Source organism: Haliotis asinina, chromosome 5 (assembly GCF_037392515.1).
Source record: "Haliotis asinina isolate JCU_RB_2024 chromosome 5, JCU_Hal_asi_v2, whole genome shotgun sequence".
In the NCBI taxonomy this organism is placed as follows: Eukaryota; Metazoa; Mollusca; class Gastropoda; order Lepetellida; family Haliotidae; genus Haliotis; species Haliotis asinina.
The window spans coordinates 70,948,393-70,968,088 of record NC_090284.1 but is presented as its reverse complement, the minus strand read 5'-3'; the positions used below and the strand labels follow the sequence as shown (position 1 = coordinate 70,968,088).

General features: G+C 39.3%; 1 protein-coding gene across 1 annotated transcript in view; it reads right to left on the bottom strand.

Moving 5' to 3' along the window:
- LOC137284017 (uncharacterized) overlaps window positions 1-19,696 on the bottom strand; it is a 132,435-nt gene that overhangs the window by 44,182 nt on the left and 68,557 nt on the right. Inside the window, exons 32-50 of the mRNA XM_067815679.1 lie at window positions 17,791-18,048; window positions 16,511-16,684; window positions 16,165-16,254; window positions 15,564-15,677; window positions 14,886-15,015; window positions 14,109-14,245; window positions 11,401-11,625; window positions 10,836-11,057; window positions 10,104-10,231; window positions 9,378-9,574; window positions 8,069-8,196; window positions 7,395-7,514; window positions 6,909-7,049; window positions 5,253-5,427; window positions 3,900-4,142; window positions 2,733-3,019; window positions 1,994-2,125; window positions 1,637-1,732; window positions 299-511 (exon numbers count right to left, since the gene is read on the bottom strand). Of these exons, the coding sequence (XP_067671780.1) occupies window positions 299-511; window positions 1,637-1,732; window positions 1,994-2,125; window positions 2,733-3,019; window positions 3,900-4,142; window positions 5,253-5,427; window positions 6,909-7,049; window positions 7,395-7,514; window positions 8,069-8,196; window positions 9,378-9,574; window positions 10,104-10,231; window positions 10,836-11,057; window positions 11,401-11,625; window positions 14,109-14,245; window positions 14,886-15,015; window positions 15,564-15,677; window positions 16,165-16,254; window positions 16,511-16,684; window positions 17,791-18,048 (3,210 nt within the window). The remainder of the gene's footprint in view (window positions 1-298; window positions 512-1,636; window positions 1,733-1,993; window positions 2,126-2,732; window positions 3,020-3,899; window positions 4,143-5,252; window positions 5,428-6,908; window positions 7,050-7,394; window positions 7,515-8,068; window positions 8,197-9,377; window positions 9,575-10,103; window positions 10,232-10,835; window positions 11,058-11,400; window positions 11,626-14,108; window positions 14,246-14,885; window positions 15,016-15,563; window positions 15,678-16,164; window positions 16,255-16,510; window positions 16,685-17,790; window positions 18,049-19,696) is intronic.

The following is a 19,696-nucleotide window of genomic DNA, read 5'->3' as shown; positions in this document are numbered from 1 at the left end:
TATATCACAATATATATTGCAATAACTCTTAAATTATTGCAATATATCGCAATATGAAAATATAGGCAACATCCAGGCCTACGAAACCCACTTGCCTGGAGGACCAAATATAAACAGAAGAATGTTCTGTGGACAGAATGGACAGATCTCAATCTCAACCCTTCTTTCACAATATATCGCAATACCTATTGCAATACAGAAGAGTGTATTGCAATATATATCAGTACAAAATTTGGGGCAATACCCAGCCCTACTATTAAACACTACACTAGTGGTTAGATTCACTATTAAACACTACCTCCACATGGGGGATAGAGGCCATCTGTCTCGGCTAGTGAGGTCCAGCTACCACCAGGGCCACAGGTGTAATACTTGGGTACTGCTTGTACCAGCCCATGGGTAGGGGTGGGACAGGATGGGGTACATGCTGTGAATGGCCATGTTCCATTACTGGCTTCACAGACATTGTCACCCCCTCCTCTTGGACTGGCTTGAACTGGACATATCTCACCTAGAAGTTACAATCAAGAAGAAATAAGTACACATCCAGTCTGGGAAGTTCCTTCTCAGCATAGTGGCCTTATACAGACACCTGCTAACAAATAACCACAGTTTTTAACATTTTCTAAGAAACAAATAATAAAATACTGATTTACATGTCCTGTATTCCATTGAATGTTTCCTTAAACTGTGAATGAGTGAGTGAGTGAATGAGTGAATGAGTGGGTGAGTGAGTGAGTGAATATGGTTTTACACTGCTTTTAGCAATATTCAAGCGATATCATGGCAGGAGACACCAGAAATGGTCCTCACTCACTATTATAATCAATTCACATAGTGCCAAGTTTCAGCACTTGGCCATGTGAGGAATCGAACCCAGGTCTTTGGAATAACAAGCAAATATCTATATTAACACAAAACATTTTCAAATTTGGTTTGAAGATGTTAACAGTTGATGGCATACAATCAAGCCATGGTGAGCAGTTTCACAACTATTGTGAAATTCTGCTACTTGATATCGATATATCGGTATATGGGTCTCTGATTTGATTGTATGCATGTAAGTGTGAGTGCATGCATGTGAGTGTGAGTGTATGCATGCGAGTGAGTGTATGCATGCTAGTGAGTGCGTGCATGCAAGTGTGAGTGCATGCATGTGCATGTGAGTGCATGCATGTGAGTGTGAGTGCATGCATGCGAGTGTGAGTGCATGCATGCGAGTGTGAATGTATGCATGTAAGTGTGAGTGCATGCATGCGAGTGTGAGCATATGCATGTGAGTGTGAGTGTATGCATGCAAGTGTGAGTGCATGCATGCGAGCGTGAGCGTATGCATGTGAGTGTGAGTGCATGCATGCGTGTGAGTGTGAGTGCGTGTGAGTGTATGCATGCAAGTGTGAGTGCATGCATGCGAGTGTGAGTGTATGCATGTGAGTGTGAGTGCATGCAGAAGTTTGTCCATGTTGATACTGTTGTGAGACACGATGCAGCACTGTAATGTCTGAAAAACCACTCGGTGTACTGTCCAAGCCAATCAACTCATAAGAAGAAAAGTCTTTTACAATCTGTGAAACATGTCCTTGAGGTATGGAGTTGGGTGCATCTACTGATGTAACATACTCTAGCTTATACTCACTGTTGACATACAGCATGAAGGAACAAAGGGCCACGTTCCCTGCAGCATCTCGTGCTTCACACACCACCACGTGAGATCCAGTTGAAAGTGCCACACCTTTGTAACATTCAAGAAAACAGTCTTTGACCAATCTCATTAACGCAAAACATTTTCAAATATGGTTTGAAGATCTTAACAGTTGATGGCATACAATCAAGCCTTGGTGAGCGGTTTCACAACTATTGTGAAATTCTGCTACTTGATATGAAGTATAAATACAGCAATAACTATATGACTGTGATACATCAGTTCTGGTATGAAGGTGATCCACTGACATTAATTGTGTTTCACCTATTACAGTCCTAAACAACATGTTACCTGGTCTGTAGTTGGACGTATAAGACACAGCGCCACTAAAGCGAGGGTCCTCCCAGTAAACCTGAACCATTCCAGATGGTGCGGCAACAAACTGATTATCGGGACAAAAGACCACTTTCACAGGATATGAATCTGTAGAAATCCAAACAAATCACTGTTAAAATAATATTATTAAAAAAGACTTTGTGTCTCATTCAGTCTTAAGAAACATTACACACTTATGATGTACTTTGGTAATTGATTTAAACACATTTATTCAAAAAGAGGATGCAATGGATATAAGTTATTCCTGTTTAGCGAAAGCCTCTCCTGTTTACAGTGATTCCATGCAAATGTGGAACAAGGTATATATACAGGGATAGAAAAATATATACTAAAGGAGAATAAGACATTTAAATATTAAGTAATACATTGAATACATGAATTATTTAGGTCATAAACATCATATCTAATTACTGTGCTTTTTGGAGTTTGATATGTTTAACTTTAAAAATCTGAATATTGTCACTGTACAGAAGATCTGCACTGCCATTTAATAGTACTTATAAGTTTGTTGGTGCTCTAATGCTACATATTTGACACATGTTTCATGAGAGACAGGAAATTGCCAGAAAAATAACATTTATTTTTAAAGAAACTAAGAAACTAAGGAAACAGAAGAAACATGTGGGAATGATATGGTCACATGGTGAAACAAGCCATTAGCTGTAAAGAAGTCACACATAGTATGGTCACTGACCTCTAATAGGGGTAAGACAAGATGCATCCCCGCTGGGACACAGCTTTGCTGTGGAGGGTTCGACTATGAGGGTAGATCCATGGGTGTTCAGCTCTGCCCATCTCATCACTAACCCTTGTGACTTGGCTGCCAGGGGACTGCGGTCCAAACCTGCTGCTTCAGATTCAAAGTCCAGATGTCTACTGTAGAGGTTAACTTGTGACACACAGCCATGGAAAGGTACAGAGGAGTTGACGGGGGCGTTGACAGGGGGTGGGGCTGGGTGTGCCCCCAAGGAAATCCACAGTCTGGAGAAGCATTGTCCAAAACATGCACAACATACAGAGCAACTTATCAATATTCTTTGCCAGGTGTATTTCTGTACTTCATGCCTGACCTCATTAACAAACATGACTTCACAGGCTACTAAACTGTCAAAGTTAAAGGCACACTATCATGCCACACTTCTCTAAAATTCAATATTGCATTTCTTTCATTAAATTTCATTTCTATCAGTCCCCAGTGAAGCTACCATATAACTTATTCTGAAAAATATTACGCACTAAGACAAGAAATTACAATAAGAAATTACAAAGTTCAAATGAATTAATGGAAAAATATTACGCATTAAGATTACAATATGAAATTACAAAGTTCAAATGAATTCATGCAATGTTGCATTAAATCAACTCTTGCACCCTCTACTGACCAAAGTTTGTTATATGCAACTTATGTGACTTAGAATGCTCTTAATGTTTATCCTATAACTTGCATTTGAGGCCAGTTTGAAAAACACCATCAACACCATGTGCAACAGTTTTCGATGTACGGAGCACATTGTTTACAAGCCATATATGGCAAGTGATATGTATTGGAAGCTGTTTTCCTTGAAGTTTCAGTTATCGATTTTATGCAAGTTGTATGGGATAGTAAGTCTTTAATTTTATCAATAAAAAGTGAGTACCTATGTCCCAGTGCATTATGTTATAGACAAAATATTGTTGAAAAAGCATGACATTGTGCCTTTAACGATCAACTGTCATAGAAAGACTGACAATAAAATATGTCTATGTCGTTTGTCAAACAAATGTTATACTTGTAGATTTGTCAAGGGAAATAATTGAAAATAGATAAAATACAAATTAACGTTTAAAAGAAAACCAGAGTCATCCAACATTTGCAGCCTACCGTGCTGGAAGGGGTTGACCGGTTGCGTAGTCAGTCTGACGATGGTGTCTGATGCTGTCCATGATGAGGCTGAGCTCACCACGAGTGTTGTCCCAGGTAACGATGACCATGTGCCACCTACCATCGTTTACTGAGAGGATGTCTAAGAAGGGCAAAAGCATCTGAGTGTTGCCTAGGTAACTGTAGACGCCAACTTCATTTATATAGAACAGAGGTTTTGTGGATGTCATTCCACCGCCAGAGCTACAGATGAAAAAAATATGACTTCTATAACTGGAATAATCTGAACACATATGACAATCATTGTTGATTATGAAGGATCATTTGCTGATCCAGCTAATAATAGTAATGTCACTAGTAAGGCTTTCGACTTGTGTAAAACGTTTTGTGCCACCTGTGCTATGCCATACAGAACAAGGTTCTTAATCAGTCAACAATGTTTTGTTTGTTATTTCACAAAGCAGTCAACAATGTTTTGTATGCTTTTCAACAATGCCATCAACAGTGTATTGTACGCTATCTACCTATGCTGAAAACAATGTTTCTTTTCTTATTTAACAATGATGTTAACAATATTTCTTTTGCTATTTAACAATGCCATCAACAATGTTTTGTTTGTTATTGAACAATACAATCAACAATGTTTCGTCTACATCAGAGTAACTATAAATAATTAAGTGTCCATCAGAAAACCAGTGACTGATAACACAACAACATTCCATAATACAGTGGTTGGCAAAAATTAAATGACTGAACCTTAATACCTGATTAACACCTTTTAAAAGCATAGGCTTACTGGTAACCATTAATGTATTAGAACTGCCACAGGTGAATAGATATGTCTCTGTCAGAAAACAAAATGAACACGCAAAGTGATTACCAGTAATTCATTTGCAAACAATATTTTCTTAATATACTGCATATTTATTTCCTACTTTTTGAGTCTGCAAATCACATTTACCTACACTAATGCTTAGTCTCTGAATATATATAATTTTATATAATATATAGAGCTAAACAATTCTTTTTGAAATGAAAAGGAGATGAAGTGAGGTGGGAGATTCAGATACTGAACCCAGCCCATTACAGACAGGACTGGTTGGAGGGAACATAATGCAGTTCAGTGACTGGGTAACAAAAATACATCTACCAAGCTCAATGAGATCTTTGATGTCTTTCCACTGTGATGTCATGGTAACCAATTATGTCACATTGCTTCACAAGTATTTGTGATGCACCTTCACTGTAGTTTTTACTGATCTCACCAAGGTGAGAAAGCCTGTGGAATCCAGTTTCAGATGATAAGTGATTTCATCTGTTTGATTATTAGTAAATATTTTGCTGTTTACTTACATGTCTTCATACAGACTGAAAAATGTCCCTAGACCACCAGCATTTGAGTACTTGACCCATAGGGTGATGCTGTAGCCGCCATTGTTGTCATAGGTGATGGGGATGGAATACGGCAGAGCAGCACTCCCATGAGTCATGGATGGATGAAAACACATGTCATAGTCTACATCAGTGTCTGGAGGAACACACAGGAGAATGATTGGATTAACATACTATACTGAATCAGAGTAACAATGCATATACAATTACAATTGTGTATAATGCCCTTGGAAACTATAGAGATGTTCTACACCTGTATAAAGCATATCATTTCTATACTATTTGGTCCATAAATTGTACAAAGTTTTAAGTTTCATAAACCTGAGACTTTTGAGCCATGTTCAGTGAGGCCTAGCAACGAAGAGACAAAATTCGGCAGACCACCTCGTAGCACCCCAGAGCACCTGGCCATTCAGTCTTATATGTCACTGTGAGCAAGTCAGTGTTTGATCTGTAATCTAGACTAATCTTAACTATAAAATACATATTTTTAAACCCAGGGGATGTGAGCACCTGTCATCAAACTAGAACAAGGATGATTTCAGTCTGGTTACTTGGGATATAAGTATAAGAGAAAACACGTCTCCAAGGTTTTGGTAGACAATGTAAAACCGGAGCGGGAGGGATTTCCCGCCCCCGATGGTTTTATGTTATCTACCAAAACCGAGGGGTATTGTCTAACATACATAGCATCAATGATGAGTAATTACAATGCAAATGATCATTTAATGAAGCCACAATGAAGCTACATAACAATATCTGAAGTGCCCATAAAATCAACATAATGACAGTAGCGATAAGTTGATAATTTAGCCCCATCACCTTTGTTGCCCTGGTGGTTGTGTGGTAGAGTGTCTGCCTAAGGATTTGAAATATGTGGTTCCATTCCCACTTTGGGAACATATTTGTATTGTGAGTTTAATCATGAATGACATTTTTCAATTGATTTCAAACACTCATGTATCATTTGAATTGTTGATGTCATTCTCTTTCCACAGTGGTTACTTGTCATATCTTCCTACGTAACCTGTTCTAATATGACCCTTTTATGGTGTGAGTGTTTAAGACTCGTGATTGGAGGCAATCAGATTTAGTAGTGCAATCAGCTACCTTGTTTCAAAAGTGATTGTTCGCAAGATCTCGGTAATTTCCAGCTCGATACTCAAATGTTTCTTCTAGACAGGACTCAGTCATGTCACTTGTTTCTCCACATTGCTTGCATTTGTACAAGTGGAATCTAGGTCGATGTAACATGTGTTCTGATTGGACAGAAAAAAGGGAGATAAATCTGCTGCTATTTTTTGCCCCTAGGGGATTTTATGAGAACTGCGAAATATGGCCGTATTAGAACAGAGGTTCGTAGGAAGATATGACAAGTAACCTCTGTGGGAAGAGAATGGATATCCATATGAAGTTAGGAAAAGTAAAACCTGGGAAGCGGTCTTACTAATGAAAAGTAAAACCTGGGAAGAGATCTTTCTAGCAAAAAGTAAAACCTGTCCCTCCAAAACATTGTTAAAACCTCAAATGTGGTTATTCTGGGAAAACAAGAGATGACTTAACAAATAGTGAGAGGCACACTTTAGGTTTATATGTGGGTTAACATCACCAGCTTACCTGTATTACATGAAGGAGGCTGTTTCCCTACTGGACAGCGACAGAAGTATTTGTTCACACCATCCAGGCAGGTTGCTGGGGACAGACATGGGTTCGCGGCACAGTCATCCTTGTTGGTCTCACACCGACTGCCCGTGTAACCTACAAGCAACTCTATCATGAACTACTGCTGGAATCAACATCCTCAGTTCAAACATTTCTGACCATTAAGCTTTCCATGAGTCTCCCCGTCTTTGTAAACCACATGATTGGCTATAGATACATGGAAAGTACATTGAAACGTTATGTTGATTGTTTTGAATAAAATAAATCATAGCTTCCAAAATAATCTGACTTTACAGTCATATGATGTTTTGAAGCTAAACTTGATATATGTCAGTTACCCATGAAGACGTATCTTGAAAACCCCTGACAATGTGATATTTTTCTATTTCTGTTTCAGTCAGAAATAATGAAAATATGAAGCGTGGTAACATGAAGACGAACCTTGAACACAAGAACATGAGATGGTGCCAGCATCTGTACGGGAACAGGTGCCCCCATTCTGACAGAGACTTGCATCACACTGGGGGATGATCAGCGTGTTACATGATGTGCCAGAGGTGTCTGTGAAAACAGGTAGGACACAGACATAACTCAGTTACTGACACTGGGAATGTTGAGATCAGGTAAGACAGTGACTTGTTAGGCTAGAAGAACAAGTGACAAATGAATCGGATCACATTAAAGAGAACAATCCTAGGCCTTGACCATCTTGCATGGTGGTTGGAAGACATCAGATTTAGTTCTAAAATTAGCACAAAAATGGGTGTGTGAGTGAGTGAGTGTTGAGTGAGGGAGAAATTAGCGATGTTTTATTTCCAGCATCACCGTAATTATTGCAAAGCACTGAGATTAAATTTTTCCAAGATATTTCCATGAATATTGAGCACTCACCCAAGTGATATTTTATCTATTAGGCTGTAGACTGATAACAGACAACCTGCAATGCCAGGCATGAATATCACTGAACAGAGAGAGGAGATACCTGTTTGGATTTTCAAATCATTCTGAGATGCCCTGGATTGACAGGATCTGATCCGAGGACATAGTTGGTCAATAAACTTGTTATAAAGACACAGTAGCTATGTTAGAGACTTGGTGTGTCACCAATAGCTCACCTGGAGGACACTGACAGGAAGCTACAGTGCCGTTTTCAACACAAAGTGCACTGTTAAGGCAAGGGTTGGCATCCCGACATAGGTTAAGGACATTTTCACATCTATCACCATGAGTAAAATCTGAGCACCTGTTGTGGAGAAAAGAGAAGCTATAGAAATATATTCCCCAACAGTGTGATACTGGTGTGGTTACATGTAGGACTGGACCCATAACACTGGGGTAGCATAGGCCTTTAGCAACCCATGCTTGCTATAAAAGGCGACTAAGTTGTTGTAAGAGGTGATCACTATACACACCTCTCTTCATGTCTAGATGGCCCGTGAACATCCGCGTTAGAAGTGATATTCAGCAACCCATGCCCATCGTAAAAGGCAACTAATGGAATTGAGTGGTCAGGCTTGCTGACTTGGTTGACACGTCATCAGTTCCCAATTGTGCAGATCGATGCTCATGTGGTTGATCACTGGATTGTCTGGCCATATTGCTAGAATATTGCTGAGTGTGGCGTAAAACTAAACACACTCATTCACATGTAGGACTGCTAGACTGGGTTATAAGGAACAAGGGAAGGTTGTCTTTCTACTGGATATGTTTTGTTTTTTGCTATAGTGAGGTCACACCATCAAGAGGTACAGGAGGTTACACGGGGTTACACTACCTGGCTCTGCAGTTTTCCTAATGAGAATGGGAGGGTTTGACCAGGGTTGCCCTATACATGTGCTAAAAGGTCTCGCAGTTATCACTCTCAGGATCCACATGTGATGTCAACTGATGTCCAATAGCCACTGATGTCTGACAGTAAGATTTTGGAAGTCATCAAAGATAACTGTTCCAGGACATATTTTGGAAGAAAAACATTGTATCAACATTGCTCTTTTATGCTAGTCACATTTTCTGCCAAAATGTTTTTAACGAGCCTCACCCTGATCATGATTGCCCATTACATGGTTGTAAGAATGTTCTTAGTGTTACCATCACATGATGTCTTCACCTACACACATGATGGCGCCACATGCTGCAGATCTTCTCAACCATGCATCATATACAAAACAACAGAAGAATTGCAATTTATAGGTCCCTGTCTGTGCTGGTGATAGATCTGGGTCACTTCATAGTTGGAGCACTTCAACTTGGGATATACATGGGGTGGCTTTATACACAGCAATATACAGTATTTGGACACGACATTTCAGATCCAACAACACAAATAACTGTTGAACTGAAGAGGCCCTCATTCAAAAACAACCGAGTCAACAGATTCTAAAGAAGCCTACGAGGTATTTATATGCAATGAGGTGTGGTTGGTACCTGCAGTAAATGTCATTGAAGAGGCTGTGGCAAGGTGCTGTATTTTCACATGTGTTGTTTGCTGCACACTGGTCAACAAGTGAATCACAGTCCTTGCCAGTCCATCCTCTTGGGCAGATACAGGAATAGTCATTGATACCATCTACACATGTCCCAGATTGTTGACAGGGGGCGCTGATACATTCGTCAATATTTGTCTGTTTCAAAATGTGCCAAGCATAGAGATGAGTCCTAACATTATATCATGGTAATATCACATTGTCCTGTGTTTTAATGTCTTTACATTCAAGTAGATGATTCTGATAAAGAAAGGCACAGCTCATGAATCAATAGATGTATATTATTTGCAACAATATCAATGTTATTTGTGGTACAAAAAAATGCACTTAAATTAACTTAAAAATAACTTAAATTCAATTTTTTAAATTTGAAACGCTGATATCTTTATATACAGAAAACAAAGAAGACAAGTATATTTGATAAAGAAATTCAACTGTTCTGGACCATCAACCTGTATGTTTGCAAACACACTGTTTAGTAGTAGTCACTGGTTCTTGTATTCCATGCTATGACATCTTCTGTGTTTAAATGGTGGTGAAATGAAGGCCAAACTCTTTTGGACCATGTGCTTAAAATGGTAATGGATGCAAACTTAATCTTGTCACTATATGGCTGGAACAATGCCGATGTGATATAAAAACCAACTCAACTCAACTCAACTCTTACCGAGCAGTTAGCATCTGTGTACCCTGGCTTACATAGACAGGTGTAGCTGTTGATTCCATCTATACAAGCGATATGACCAGCTGGGTTGCAGAACACACATTCATCAATGTTTTCAGAACAGGTATCACCTGGAAACCAAAAGCAATGAAGGACATCTTCCTGAAGCAATGACAGATGACTTTCTTTTTCCATTCATATTGAGCTCCAATGCAAGATGGTGACAAATGGTCTGTTGTCAGCACTTCTGTAGTCTATAACTGAGTTCTGACTGGGCAAACTAGTATCTGAAAATCTACAGCATCCACAATCTCCCAAACAACTGTTGCTCTAGGTAAACTGATTCACAGTCTTTGCATGTATATTTTTACTCACCCTGATATCCAGGTATACATTCACATATAAAAAGTCTGTCTCCCTCCAGGCATGTTCTGATGTTTGGGGAATGGGTATATATCTACTCACCCTGATATCCAGGCATACATTCACATATGAAACATCTATCTCCCTCCAGACATGTGGTGATGTTTGGGGAACGGGTATATATCTACTCACCCTGATATCCAGGCATACATTCACATATGAAACATCTATCTCCCTCCAGACATGTGGTGATGTTTGGGGAACGGGTATATATCTACTCACCCTGATATCCAGGCATACATTCACATATGAAACATCTATCTCCCTCCAGACATGTGGTGATGTTTGGGGAACGGGTATATATCTACTCACCCTGATATCCAGGCATACATTCACATATGAAGCGTCCATCTCCCTCCAGACATGTGGCATTGTTGAAACATGGTTCGGTATCACAGTAGGTGACCAGGTGCTGACACAGGGCTCCAGTGTACTTTGGGAAACAGCTGCAGGTGTATCCCCCTTCAGTGTTCACACATGCACCACCGTTCATACATAGTCCACTCTGACAGTAGTCGATAGCAGTACACCGTTCTGCATGGTAAAAAATATGTGATGTACTCTCTTGTCACATATTGATTGAGAATACATACTGTATTCTGCATTATCATACTGAAAAAAAGAAAGCCAGTGTGTTCTGCAGTAACAGATTGATAAGGAAAGTCACTGTAGGCAATCTGTATTCTGTAGACAGTTTGCACATTCATGTGAACAGATTTGACGTGAAGCGGCTGAATTTAAAAACAGGTTTCATTAGTAAACACCCCTTTGAAATGAGATTCAAACATTATTCCATGTCAAGTTAGAACCCACAACAAAGCCAACAAATAGCATCCATTAATGACTCTACTGACATCAAGACTCCTCCTGGACTGACCTTCCACCTTGACATAGCCGGTGCCACACAGACAGTGTGACAAACCAGTCACTGGGTCATCGATACAACCCACCGACATCCCACAATCCTTCATTGCACATGTCTGGTTGCGGATCTCACACCTGTCCCCAGTAAAGCCACTACGACAGTCACATGTGAAGTTGAGCTGGTTGTTGGTGCAGGTTCCACCATTCAGGCAAGGTGAGGAGTTGCAGAAGTCTTTAACTGAAGAAACCATCATCTAATTCACAGAACAAGAAAACTCAGAACCTTTATAATGGTTAAACTATATATTCCAGGTTCACTACACTTGTTATTTCAACAGGACTACATAGATGATTTACAGTTTAGTCAGTTGGACAAATCAGGTTACAATATTAAACAAACTTAAAGGACTGCATAAATGATTTACAGTTTAGATCAGTTGGACAAATCAGGTTACAATATTAAACAAACGTAAAGGACTGCATAAATGATTTACAGTTTAGTCAGTTGAACAAATCAGGTTACAATATTAAACAAACTTAAAGGACTGCATAAATGATTTACAGTTTAGTCAGTGGGACAAATCAGGTTACAATATTAAACAAACGTAAAGGACTGCATAAATGATTTACAGTTTAGTCAGTTGAACAAATCAGGTTACAATATTAAACAAACTTAAAGGACTGCGTAAATGATTTACAGTTTAGTCAGTTGGACAAATCAGGTTACAATATTAAACAAACGTAAAGGACTGCATAAATGATTTACAGTTTAGATCAGTTGGACAAATCAGGTTACAATATTAAACAAACGTAAAGGACTGCATAAATGATTTACAGTTTAGTCAGTTGAACAAATCAGGTTACAATATTAAACAAACTTAAAGGACTGCATAAATGATTTACAGTTTAGTCAGTGGGACAAATCAGGTTACAATATTAAACAAACGTAAAGGACTGCATAAATGATTTACAGTTTAGTCAGTTGAACAAATCAGGTTACAATATTAAACAAACTTAAAGGACTGCATAAATGATTTACAGTTTAGTCAGTGGGACAAATCAGGTTACAATATTAAACAAACGTAAAGGACTGCATAAATGATTTACAGTTTAGTCAGTGGGACAAATCAGGTTACAATATTGAACAAACGTAAAGGACTGCATAAATGATTTACAGTTTAGTCAGTTGAACAAATCAGGTTACAATATTAAACAAACTTAAAGGACTGCGTAAATGATTTACAGTTTAGTCAGTGGGACAAATCAAGTTACAATATTGAACAAACTTAAAGGACTGCATAAATGATTTACAGGTTAGTCAGTTGAACAAATCAGGTTACAATATTAAACAAACGTAAAGGACTGCATAAATGATTTACAGTTTAGTCAGTTGGACAAATCAGGTTACAATATTAAACAAACGTAAAGGACTGCATAAATGATTTACAGTTTAGTCAGTGGTACAAATCAGGTTACAATATTAAACAAACGTAAAGGACTGCATAAATGATTTACAGTTTAGTCAGTTGAGCAAATCAGGTTACAATATTAAACAAACGTAAAGGACTGCATAAATGATTTACAGTTTAGTCAGTTGGACAAATCAAGTTACAATATTGAACAAACTTAAAGGACTGCATAAATGATTTACAGTTTAGTCAGTTGAACAAATCTGGTTACAATATTAAACAAACGTAAAGGACTGCATAAATGATTTACAGTTTAGTCAGTTGAACAAATCAGGTTACAATATTAAACAAACTTAAAGGACTGCATAAATGATTTACAGTTTAGTCAGTTGGACAAATCAAGTTACAATATTGAACAAACGTAAAGGTCTGCATAAATGATTTACAGTTTAGTCAGACTACAAATCAGGTTACACTAGTGTGCTAACTTGTGGACAACTTCTCTTATTTTGTGAGTGTAACATTTAGATATAGATCTGATCAATTTGATGTTTCATAAATACTGATTTTTGACTGTCAGACAATGAATGGATGTGCATGCATTATCCTGATCCTTATCTTGACTGCTGATAAAAAAAGACTTGTAACAATGTCCCATCTGTTTCTGCATTTACTTGTATATGTATTTGTTTATGGGAGCTGCCTTCAAATAAGCTCCACGGAGATTTGTTGGTCTATCCATTCATAACTTTATGAATAAATATGTTTAAACCAGATTCTTGTTCCATTGTACCATTCCTGCTTGACAATAGGGTAAGATAATCTATCTGTACTGAAACATCACACTCACGTTATAAAAGAAGCTGTTATCCTTGAGAATTTGATCAACACTGTACATCGCATTTTTTCATAATGCCACTCAGAGAAGAAGTCAAGGTACAATTAACTGATACATGCCCTGTTGATTGGAACAGTTTTCAATTAAAAATCCTTATCAGAAATATGGAATACAATTAAGAAAAAGATGTTTCCAAATTGTTGAAATAATCTTCAAGTTTTGCTTCTTAAGGTTTTTGACGGGTGTGCATGTGCAGTGACACTTGAGCTGTTTCTGCCAGACCTCCTGAGCATATCACATGAGTATATCATATGTACATATCTTTGTTTTGTTTTTATTTGGTGCAAAATAATCATACAGTTTTACTCACCATTTTTTCTCCACTGTTCATTTTGCTACTCATTGCAAATTTGTAAATTGATTCTTCTAAAGTAGACCTTCTATGGTGGATTACAGGCTATGATATAAACTCACCAACTGGCATCCCACAACTGTCCCCTGTGAAGGTGGGTGGGCACATACATATTCTCCAGTAGTCATTGAGTGCCTGACAGGTGCCCCCATTCTGACAGGGGTTGCTCTCACATGCCTTCACATCCACATTCAGGCAGCTGAAGACAAGGAATACACAATGCCCATTAGAAAGTGGTCAAATGCAACAGGCCACTAAAGCTGATGAAAGTGGAATAGGGTTAATCTTATTGAAGAGATGAATGAGTGAATTACTAAACATTGCTTTACGTGTACTTGGTTTGTTCAGTGGTCAAATATTTACACAAAATTGTACACATAGATAGAACACTTTTGTCTCGTTCAAGCTGGACGTAAAATTTGTTTGTCTGATGAACTCAGCAAATTTTACCACCATGTAATGATGGTCCATAAATAATTCAGTCTGGAAGAAACAACCAAGTGACTGACATCATGAGCATCAATCAACCGAGTCACAGAACCTGACCAATTGATTCCGTTAGTCATCTCTTACAACAAGCATGCTGAAGACCATTAATAACTCATATCTCCACAATTCAACTTGTTACAATCTTTAAGGATAACACAAAATTTTCACTTGTGCTGAGACTTAGAACAGGCTGTAGTTTTGTTATTTTCGTTATTTTCGTTATTTTCGTTATTTTCGTTATTTTCGTTATTTTCGTTATTGTCTATTGTCAATGTTTTGTTTCCCTGGTGAAGTGATGGAGTCATATAGCTTGGATATTATACAGTAGCCTTATACCAGCTCATACTGACCTTGTTCCACTGTATCCTGCCAAGCAGTGACACATCGTGGAGTTCACCCCATCAATACAAACTCCAGCTTCACCACATGTTTGTGGCAGACAGTCATCTACGTTAGTCTCACACTGAGAACCTTCAAAACCTGCAAACATAAGTTGTACATCAAGTCTCACTATGGGATCCATCAAAACCTGCAAACATAAGATGCACATCAAGTCTCACATTGAAAACCTTCAAAGCCTGCAAACATAAGTTGTACATCAAGTCTCAGCATGGGATCCATAAAAAACTGCTAACATAAGTTGTACATCAAGTCTCACCATGGGATTCATCAAAACCTGCTAACATAAGTTGTACATGAAGTCTCACCAGGGGATCAAAACCTGCTAACATAAGTTTGGGAACTGTTGAGCCTGTCAATAATATAGCATTTGGTGCATACCTCATTCATTTTACAAAAGTTTCATAGTTCATTTTCTATTGTACATACAAATCTTGTCACATCACAATGTATGCTTTTAATCACTTAATGGCATTGTATGCATGATCAATTTTAACATAACAATTATAAAAATTGAACCGAGGGACCCCCTCAGTCTCTAACATTTGAGAGTAGAGTTATGACATGGACCCCCTTGACATGCTAAACAGTGTACACTTGTCATATGCCACACAAAGATGATGTCTTACCCACAGGACAGGAGCAGTTAAAGCTGGTGCCAACAGTTTGACAACTGCCACCATTGTAGCAAGGGCTGGAAGCACATGTGTCCAGTCGGGACTCACAGTACCGGCCAGTGAATTCTGAGATGAACATATTGAAGGAATCATTATGGAAGAAACAAGCATTATTTCTCTACAGCTCACTTCCTGTAATTATAGCATGTCTCTATGGAACAGATGGAGAATCTGACTTTAGTACGGCCTGTGATGAAATGTGATGACGCAAGCTTGAAATACATAGGGTAGCAACTGATCGTAAATGATATGGGGGGTGGGGTGGGGCGGGGAATATGTGATTAGTCATCAGCTACCCATGCTGGTCATACAAGGCCATTTAGATTCAGTCAATTAGATTCACTGACTTGGACAATAATGCATGTCATCTTGTCCCAGCAGTGTTCAATCACACGATTGTCTGGTCAAGATTCAAATGTTTATAGACCATTGTCATGTAGTTGTGTTTTTGCTGAGTGCCGTATTAAACAAACAAACAAACAAACAAACAAACAAACAAACAAACAAACAAACAAACAAACAAACAAACAAACAAACAAACAAACATTGATACCTGGGGAACAGGTGCATTCTTCTGAATGTCCAACAATAACACATGCTCCTGAATTAGAACATGGTCCAGGGTTACACAAAACATCAGTCACTGAAACATACAGATATCACATGACAGTCTCATCTGGCCAACATGGTGGAGCATTTTAATCAGATCTGTTAACTAGGGTCCCATTTCACAAAACACTCATAAGCCAAAGATCTTTCACCTTTTCTCGTAACACTGGTATCGCCTATGTTACAGTATAGGATGTAGGGATGCTATGAGGAAACTTGTAAGATCTTCAGATTGCGAGAGCTTTGTGAAAATGGGCCCCAGAACTCATTGATTCCTCATGGCTACTCACTTGGAACACATGAAGTCGACCCATTGGTTATCGTTGTCTCGCCTGCAGGGCATTCCTGGCACACAGTGGCGCCAGTGGTGTTGGTGAAGTAGCCCACTGGACATGTTCGGCAGTTGGGTTTATGACCACTGTAGGAAAATGTGCCTTGGTCACATTTCTCAGCACAGTAGCACTCTGGAAGATGTAATACACATGTGAGTGAGTAAGTGGTGTTGGAGGGAGACTGTACAGGTGTAATGTCACTGCCCTTCCAGCTACTGATAGCTGCTACCAAGCACAATTTCAAAACAATGTTACTGAAACAACTGACATTTTGAAGTCCAAACTTAAAACCCACCTTTTCTTGACATATTACTTATAGTTTCAGCTGTAAATACTCCAGGGTAAATATTCAGTTGCGCTTTGAGCATGCATTAGGGTGTGGAGTAGGTGCATTATAAATATGCATACATTATTGTCACTGTGTGATCTGGGGAAGAAGGGAGGAAGAGAGGAAGAGGGGAATGGTTTGGTTTGTATGTTGTTTAATGCTGCACTCTATATGCTATCTTGTGGAGGTCTGTATATAATCAAGTATGGACCAGATAATCCAGTGATTAAAAGAATGAGCACTGATCCAAGCACTTGGACTAAGATGAGATGTCTCAACCCAGAGAGAGAGTGAGTGAGTAAGTTTTACACTGCACTCAGTAATATTCCAGCTACATGGCCGCGGTTTGTAGATAATCAAGTCTGGACCAGACAATCCAGTGATCAACAACATGAGCATCGATCTGTGCAATGGGGAACCGATTGACATGTGTCTGCAAAGTCAGCGAGTCTGACAACCCGATCCTGTAAGTCACCTCATACGACAAGCACAGTCGTGTTTTATGGCAAACATGGGTTGCTGAAGGCCTATTCTACCCCTGGACCTTCATGGGTCCAACCCAGTGAGAGAAATGGAGGGAACTAGGTAAGAGTCATTGAGGGAGTGGGTTTGTGGGTGCATGAAGGATAAAAGGAACAAAGGAGGGATGTCTAAGGAACTAGACATAAATCAAAGAGTTGAAAACAAGAGCACAATGTATTCAAATTCTGTGATTCTTAAAACCTATTTTCTGTTCAAGTAAATTTAAGTGTAATATATATTTCAACACTGAATGCAAAGTGGAAAACTAATTAACATTTCCACAATTTCAACTCATGAAAATATTCTATCAATAACAGGCAAATGACAAATCAGATTTATGATATGGTGAGTACAGGCATACAGTGACTAGTGAATCCACAAAACCTACCTGATTTAGTCACTTGAGGACACACCCTTTCATAGAAATCATACATTCTGGTCCCCTGATAGAAGTGAATAGTGTCATATAGAAAACACATGCCAAGACTCTTAAAGAAGTTAAAGCCAACACATTGCCGCTGCTCAAAGCGTCTCCGGAATGCATTGCAAGAATTTTCACACTCTGTTGTTCCAACAGCGGCGGTCATGATGTCTTTGCCGCCAGTCATTTGTTGGTTTCTCCGATGAACAAAAGTACAAGCTGACTCTGGAGCAGAGAGGGAAGTCCTTTATCATCAAACCACTGTCTCATTCCAGGAGGGAGATCACAGAGGACACAAGGACATACAGCAGTCACAAGTTAGTGTTGAACCCAACAACACAGTATCATAATGTCACACTGCCTCATTCCAGGAGGGAGATCTCAGAGGAAACAAGGACATACAGCAGTCACAAGTTAGTGCTGAACCCAACACCACAGTATCATAACGTCACACTGCCTTGTTCCAGGAGAGAGATCTCAGAGGACACAAGGATATACAGCTGTCACAAGTTAGTGCTGAACCCAACCCCACAGTATTGTAACATCACACTGCCTCATCCCAGGAGAGTCTACAGAGACTGACATGTAGCAATCACCAGGCTAGTGTGAAAAACAATATCACATTATCATAACATCACACACTGTCCCTTCTGATGGTAGTGGGAGAGAGCATGTACCAGTCACCATCACAAAGATCAACAGACAGACAACCAGAACCAGCACCATAATACCATGACATCTCCACTGCAATGTCCCATGTGAGATTACACGAAGATGTACGAAGGACATGTGGCTAGACCCAGACGCACCACCATGGTATTCTAACACTCGAGGAAGTGGGAGAAAGCCCACAGGCATACACAAGGATATGTACAAATGCTGAAGTTAGGCTGTCTGGCAGACAGAGAAGCAGATCCAACACTAAAGTATAAGATAATATTATGACACACAACAGCCTGGCATGGAACTATTTCAGGATAAGGTGAAGGAATGACCACAAAAAGCCTGATGGATATACATACACCACAAGCACATATAGCCTGATGGATATACATACACCACAAGCACATATAGCCTGATGGATATACATACACCACAAGCACATATAGCCTGATGGATACACATACACCACAAGCACATATAGCCTGATGGATATACATACACCACAAGCACATATAGCCTGATGGATATACATACACCACAAGCACATATAGCCTGATGGTCTGACACACACCACAAATACATACAACCTAATGGACTGACACACACCACAAGCACATATAGCCTGATGGTCTGACACACACCACAAGTACATACAGCCTAATGGACTGACACACACCACAAGTACATATAGCCTGATGGTCTGACATACACCACAAGCACATATAGCCTGATGGTCTGACACACGCCACAAGCACATATAGCCTGATGGTCTGACACACACCACAAGTACATATAGCCTGATGGTCTGACACACACCACAAGTACATATAGCCTAATGGTCTGACACACACCACAAGCAAATATAGCCTAATGGTCTGACACACACCACAAGCACATATAGCCTGATGGTCTGACATACGCCACAAGTACATATAGCCTGATGGTCTGACACACGCCACAAGCACATATAGCCTGATGGTCTGACACACACCACAAGCAAATATAGCCTGATGGTCTGACACACACCACAAGCATATATAGCCTGATGGTCTGACATACACCACAAGCACATATAGCCTGATGGTCTGACACACACCACAAATACATACAGCCTAATGGACTGACACACACCACAAGCACATATAGCCTGATGGTCTGACACACACCACAAGTACATATAGCCTGATGGTCTGACACACGCCACAAGCAC